The following is a 7609-nucleotide window of genomic DNA, read 5'->3' on the forward strand; positions in this document are numbered from 1 at the left end:
TTTTCTTCTAAGAGTTTAATAGTTTTAGCTCTTACATTTAGGTTTTTGATACATTTTCACTTAATGTTTTGCATAGTGTAAGGTAAGGGTCCAACCTTATTCCTTTGCATGTGGATATCCAGTTTTCACAGCACAGTTACTGAAAAGACTGTCCTTTCCCCACTGAATGATCTTAGTATCCTTGATGACAATTATCTGACCATATATGTGAGGGTATTTTTCGGGGTCTCTATTCTGTTTCATTGGTCTATGCATCCATATATATGCCAGTATCACACTTTTTTGATTACTGTAAATTTGTAGTAAGTTTTGCTATCAAAAGGTGTGAGCCTTCTAATTTTAGTCTTTTCCATGATTGTATTGGCTATTTGGGGTCCCTTGATTCCATATAAATTTTAGGATAGATTTTTCCTTTTTTGAAAACAAAATGCCATTGAGATCTTGATAGGTTTTGCATTGACTCTGTACATCACTTTGGATAATAAAGAGCTCTTAATAATATAAAGGCTTCTAATTCATAAACACAAGATATCTTTCCATTTATTTACATTCCTTTAATTTCTTTCAGCAATGTTTTGTAGTTTGCAGTGTATAGATCTTTCACTTCCTTGGATAAGTTAATTCCTAAGTATTTTATGCTATTTGATTTCTATTGCAAGTGGAATGAAGTTGGGCTCTTACCTTACACCGTATTCAAAATTTAACTGAAAATGTATCAAAAACCTAATGTAAGAGCTCAAACTATAAAACGCTTAGAAGAAAGCATAGGGGGAAAGCTTCATTACGTTGCATTTGCAGTGACTTCTTGGATATGACACAAAAACCACAGGCAACAAAACTAAAAATAGATAAATGGGAATATATCAAAATTTTAAAACTTGTGTTCATCAAATCACACAATCAGCAGAGTGAAAAGCAACCTATGGAATGACAGAAAATATCCATAAACCCTATATAAGATAAGGGGTTAATATCTAAAATATATCAAGAATAATTACAATTATATAGAATTAAAGCTCTTCTCAAGAGGGGGTCATAAAACACTGTACTATTTACTTTTGGCGTATGTTAGCATTATATGAATAACCATCCATCAACTTAGCTTGGGTTGTTTCATTCCCAAATAATCTTACAGCATTCTGGACAAAGTCGTAGTTATGTATGTGTAGAGAGAGAGGTAGCAGAAGAACAGACACCTCTCTCTAACTGGGGTTGTGAGCTAGCTGTTTATGCAACACCCTTGTGCCTTCAGAAACAACCCAGGCATCATTTCCCTGAAAATTAGTTCTACTTGATATTGGAGTGTTACAACACAAATCCAACCTTAGGGGCTTTGTGGGTAAGATAGCACGGGATTCATAATGGGCAGCTCATCTTATTATAGAATGGCAAAAAGCTGTTTCTCAAAGAGAAAATACTTAGTTGTCAAAGAAAGCATAACTTTGCTTGCAAATGTTAAGTGTTATTCTTCTGAAGATGGCCCCTGGGCTGAACAACTTTTTTAACTAGTAGGAAAAGCAAGATAGAGATATTTGTCCATCGCTTTGGCATCTCTCAGCCCTCTAGACTTCAGGAAAGTTCACTGAGATGTCAGGTCTCTGCATTTGCATGGGATTAATAGCTGGCTATCTTTAATTCTATGTGAGATAGTAATAAATAAAATCTAGGTCCCTTTCGTTTATTAACCACACAACAAACAGTTATTGAGTACTTATTTCATGTCAGGCTCTTTTCTTGGCTCTGGCGAGACAATAGTAAACAAAGTAAAGTTCTTGCCTACTTGAAAATTACATTCTAGGAAGCAGTAAGTAGAACATAATATAACATTATGCAACATCAGGCAAAATTGGATTATAAGGTAGGATCAGGGGACAAAGAATGAAGATGCTGCTTTAAATAGGGTCATCAGGGAAGCACATTTGAGCAAGGTTCCATCTGAAAAGAGATCGAAAGGAAATGAGAGAGTGTCTAGCACTTTGAATCCTTGAGCTGTACTTCTCAGCCTCCAGAGCTGTGAGAAATAAATGTTTGTTGTTTAAGTCACTCAGTCTTGGTACTTTTGTTATAGCAGCCCAAATGGACTAAGATGGTACTCTATGGTGCTTAGATGCCTGAGACCAAGTTAGAATACTGGAATTGTTTGTTAACCGCTTTGATTTTGCAGTAGTCATCAGGGATATAGACCCTTGAAAAATCTTTGCAGTTTACAGCAAACAATTTAAGGAGCTGATCGAATTCCACTGTTATACTCAGGGCAACTGCACTTCCGGTCTTTTAGTGATAAGATCTCTCCACAGCACTCTCCTCAGAACCTTAGCTACATCCATATTCTGGAGTGTATAAGTTAAAGGATTCAGTGTGGGAGTGATGATGCTGTTGAACACAGAACCAACTTTGTCTTGCAGTGGAGTGCGCTGGGTCCTGGGCCTCATATATGAGAAGATGCAGGCACCAAACCAGAGGGAAAGCACGGTGAGGTGAGAGCTGCAGGTGGAAAAGGCATTTCTCTTACTCACAGCTGAACGCATCTGAATGACACTGTGGAGGATGAAGACACAGGATGCAGAAATCAGGAGGATGGGGGGAGGAGAAGTAGGATGGTGCTGATGTAAACTGTGGCCTCATAAACAATGATATCTCTACATACCAACTTCACAACAGCTGGAAACTCACAGTAAAAGGGGTGGATTTCTCGAGGCCCACAGAAGGGGAAGTGCATCAGGATCACTGTGTGAATGAGGGAGTTGACTGATGCTCCCAAACAAGACATGGCAGACGTCATTGGTCCCACCTTTCTGTTCATGAGAACAGTGTAGTGCAGTGGGTGACAGATGGCAACGTAGCGGTCATAGGACATGGAAGCTAGGAGAACACACTCAGCACCACCCATAGTCAAATAGAGGAAATGCTGATGGCACAGCCCACAAAGGAGATGGACTTCTGGCCGGATAGGTAGTTGGTCGCCATCTTGGGGATTACTGTAGAGACGTGCATCACATCCATGAGGGAGAGCTGGCTGAGGAGGAAGTACATGGGAGTGTGAAGCCCGGGGATCAGCACAGATGTGGAGAAGCGTGAGGGCGCTGCCACTCACTGCAGTGAGGAAGACCACCATGGTCAGGGAAAAAGGAAAAGGTGTGTGAGGGAATCATCAAAGAGCCCTTCCTGGATGAAGTCAGCCAGAGAGGTCTGATTCCTCTGCCACCTCTCCCCTTCCTCTGTCCCTGGGGAAATAGGAAGTGTGGATGAAATGTGATGTCAGAAATGCTGGGATTCATCCAACCTGACAATAAGCATCTTTTGATCCACAAAAGAGTTTTGAATGAGAATTTTTTCTAGTTCTAATTATTCAATGGCTCTAATTATTGAAATTAACCTTTTTTTAAAAAAGAGAACTTCAAATCTCTCTTCACGAGTATGATCATTCTGAAATTCCAGAATATCTAGACTCTATTAAGTGCCAAACTTCAAACAAGAGTCTCTCCTCATTAAGAAAGACATATATATGCACATTTATGTGTGTATATATGCATATATTCTTTTATAAATTCCATATACTTTATAGATATACTCTAAACTTTACATATGATATAAATGTAATATATATACAATTTTTTTCTTATATCAGTTAGGGTTTAACCAGAGAAACTGAACCACTAAGAGATTTATATGTACATATGAATATACATTTAATGGATTGTATAGAAGTTTGGCCTTACTTGACTGTGAAAGCTGGTTAAGCAATCTATGTAAGGCTGTTACCTTTGTGTCTGATGCTGGAACTTGAAGTCCATGGGGCAAGCAGTCAGGAAGGGAGGATGGATATAATGTGTGGTAGATCAAGGTCAAGCTGGAACCCACAAACATGACATTAATCCCACAAGGACAGACTGAAACCCATGTCACTTCTTATTGCCTCTGGAATTGGTAGCATGGTTCTCTTGCACAAGCTGGAGCCCTACTTAGTGAGGCTAAACTTACAGTCCTGGCCCAGAAGTCAGAGAAGCTAAAGGAAGAACCAGGTGAAGGTAGAGTAACTGCAGGCCCACCGCTGCCTCACACCAGTGAGGTGAGCCAGAGGATCAGCAACAACATTTTAAATTATGAAAATGGATGCTTCTCATCTAAGTGTCCATGGACAGATGAATGTATAAAGAAGATGTGGCACATATATACAGTGGAATGTTAGCCATAAAAAGAAATGAAACTGAGTTATTTGTAGAGAGGGGGAATGGACCTAGAGTCTGTCATACAGAGTGAAGTAAGTCAGAAAGAGAAAAACAAATACCATATGCAAAATCCTTAAGTTGAGAAAATTCTTGATGTAATTAAGGAGCTGAAAGGAAGCCAGTATGACAGTAGGTGCAATTAAGAGCAAAGTAGGAGAAGCCATGATGGATATAAGCATGAGGATGAGGCAGGCGAGGGGGAGAAAGAGAGAAAGAGAGAGGGAGAAAGGAAGGGAAGAAGGAAGGAAGATGGAATAAAGAAAGAAGGAGGGAGATGGAGGAGGAAGGAAGAGAAGAAAGAAAGGGAAAGAAGGGAGGGAGGGAAGGGAAGGGAAGGTTAGGGTTAGGAAGGGAAGGGAAGGGAGGAAAGCAAGATCTAGTAAATTTTATTCAAAGTAGAATGTGAGTTCTTAGAAAGTTTTAAAGTAAGGAAGCATCAAGATAAAACTTACATGTTTTAAAGCTCACACTAGATGATGTATGACAGTGGATATATATTACTGGGTAAGGATGAAGGCAGTGTAGCCATTTATGAGGCTATTGCTACATCCAAAGAAAAGAGGATAGTGTTTGGACTGATTGTAGCAGTGAATAATTTCCAGATATTTTAGGAGTGTCATTTTAGGAGTGTCAGCCTAGTATAACGATTGATTTTTTTTCTCCACTGTAACAGCTCCTTTACTTTGCAGTGAATATTGATTTGTATATTTTTTGCCTCTGAGTCCTTGTGGGATTTTTTTTTTATTCAAACAGAAAGTCACAAAAATTATAATCATCCTCATCAGTTCACTCAGTCCCATGTAATTAATTTCTTTTTCATCTTGATCTTTTGATAGCACTTTTATGAGTTCATCAGTTTTCCATTAGAGTTCTGAAAATGCTTATTCATTCAGTTCAGCAGTATAGTCAGTTACCAGAAACCTGTACTTGTCAGAGTCTTTTCCATGAATTCCTTGAAGATGAAACCCTTTTATAGGAACATATTTGCAAAAGCATCAGAGTACACCCAGAACTGTCTGTAAATGACAAAAGACTTTAAAATGACCACGGTTAAAGTTTTGTTTTGTTTTTTTTTTTTTGCAGTACGCAGGCCTCTCACCGCTGCAGCCTCTCCCGTTGCGGAGCACAGGCTTCGGACGCGCAGGCTCAGCGGCCATGGCTCACGGGCCCAGCCGCTCCGCAGCATGTGGGATCTTCCCAGACTGGGGCACGAACCCGCGCCCCCCGCACCGGCAGGCGGACTCCCAACCACTGTGCCACCAGGGAAGCCCACGGTTAAAGATTTGATGAAAGTTCATAATAATGCAATTGACAAGGAAATTTAGTTATTTCTGAGATATACATTTTAAAGTAATAACTAGAATTATGACTTATAACATTATACCAGAACATATAAGATTTTTAGAAATTTCATGTAATGTCTGAGACATTTATATTAACATATTTCCATACAAATAACCCAAGAAAGTTTAGTATTAGTTGTTTTGTTTGCTTCTTTGTTTTTTTATACTGCAGGTTCTTATTAGTCATCAATTTTATACACATCAGTGTATACATGTCAATCCCAATAGCAATTGATTTAATATGGAGAGTTGAACATAATGGAATCTCATGATAGGAAACTAATAAAACTGCTTTAATAAAAACAGGATTAAGGGTAGCATAAAATTAATTATGAAGGAAACTAGGACAAATTATACAGCTTTCTTAAATTTCAGAACTATTAAAAGACAAAAAAATAGTTATATGTAGAAATATTTTTTAAATAAGAGCAGAAAGCATATGAATACAATGTGACAGAATTCAGGACAAAGATACCTGGACTGTTAGTAAATATAAATGAATTTAACCCAGTTATTCATAGAAAAGGCTTTCAAATTAGGTCACAAAGCAAAACCAAACTGTTACAGTATAAAAGAATGTATCTCTTTTAAAAACTAGTTCATAAAGCTAAAATAAAATAATGGGCAGAGATAAATTAAAATTTAAAAAAATAAAGGATTTTAATCTTATCATCTAAAAAACTGGAATTCAATTCCAAAGGCATGAAAGACAACGAAAATTTTGTAATTTTAAAAGGGCATTCTCTGAAGTGTATATAACAGTGAAACTAAAATCTGTAAAAGACTGTATAAATGGGTTCAATCTATAATAAAGTTACACTAGTTATAAAAATGTAAGCACTAACAGAGCAGCAATATTTAATAAAGAAAATTACAGGAACTATAAGGAGAAACAGAAGTTCACTGGAAGAAGAAAACTTTACCTAAGTGTAAGAAAGATTTAAGTGAACAAAAATATAAGTAAAGATTGAAAAGCGAGAGATACCTAACCAACATAAATCAATAAGATAGCTCTCACTGGTCTACTGAGAGAACCTGGGTGTTGTAATAATTAAGCAAGCACAGATGACAGGGCCAGAGACACTGAGTTCTAATCCCAGTTCTATTACTTATTGGCTATATGATCTCAGGCAAGTTACCTCAATTATCTGTGCTTATGTCCTCTTGTGAAAAATGATGACAAAAATAATATATACTTCATAGGGTTTGTGAGAATTCAGTAAGTCAATTGTTTAAAACACACAAGATAATGCCATGATGCCTACATAAGTGCTATGTAAGAGTAAGCTATTATTATCCACTGGAATGTAGACTCCATGAGACCAGTAAGTTATGTTTTCTTTTTCTTTTTCTTTGGGGGGGCGGGGTCTGTTTTCTTCATTGATGCATTCCCAGTATCTAAAACAAAATTTGAATTTTCTAACCACAAGCAATTTTATATAACCATATTACCAGGATTGGTTAGAAAATCAGAAGTTTAATACATTTGTTTGAATTTCTCTGATCATACAGCCACATTAGAATTCACTTTATAATGGTGTATATTACACACTAAAGTTATGTAATTTAATTAGAATATGACAAGCATTAGTGTAGTCAAGAATTTCAATTAAATAAAACATGCTGTATAGTGAAAATAGAATCAGAACAAGTGGGAAAGAGATGGTTTGAGTGTGAGAAAAGAATCCTTTTCAAATTGCTTAAAACATACATGTAAGGACTTCTGACCAAGATGGAGTAACATGGTGGTGGAGAGGGGATTTTCCCTTCTGCCTGAAACAACTGAAAAAACTACACAGACTGTATGAAACAACAGTTTTAAGACACTGGACATCAGACAAAATAGGACAGTGATCCTTGAGAGCTGGGGGAAAATGAGATGAGCCCTACAATTGTCTCATATTATTGCCTTGAGAGTTTTCAGGCTGCAGTGTTGGAAGAAACCAGATAGAGCCAAACCACTTCCCTAAGTTGAGGAGATAAAGTTGAGAGTCTAGGGGAGATCAAGCTTATAGGCATTTGCAGGGCAGAGTAATG

General features: G+C 37.4%; 1 protein-coding gene across 1 annotated transcript; it reads right to left on the reverse strand.

Annotated features, from left to right (window-relative positions):
- Positions 1 to 2189: 2189 nt before the first annotated feature.
- OR2AE1 (olfactory receptor family 2 subfamily AE member 1) lies at positions 2190 to 3151 on the reverse strand. Its single transcript, XM_082645439.1, is given in 4 exon segments — positions 2190 to 2584; positions 2587 to 2913; positions 2916 to 3045; positions 3047 to 3151. Coding segments are annotated over 4 exon segments (861 nt in total). The 5' UTR covers positions 3116 to 3151; the 3' UTR covers positions 2190 to 2249.
- Between the last annotated feature and the right edge of the window lie 4458 nt (positions 3152 to 7609).

The sequence above is a fragment of the Mesoplodon mirus genome (assembly GCF_964341445.2).
Source record: "Mesoplodon mirus genome assembly, chromosome: 15".
Classification (NCBI taxonomy): Eukaryota; Metazoa; Chordata; class Mammalia; order Artiodactyla; family Ziphiidae; genus Mesoplodon; species Mesoplodon mirus.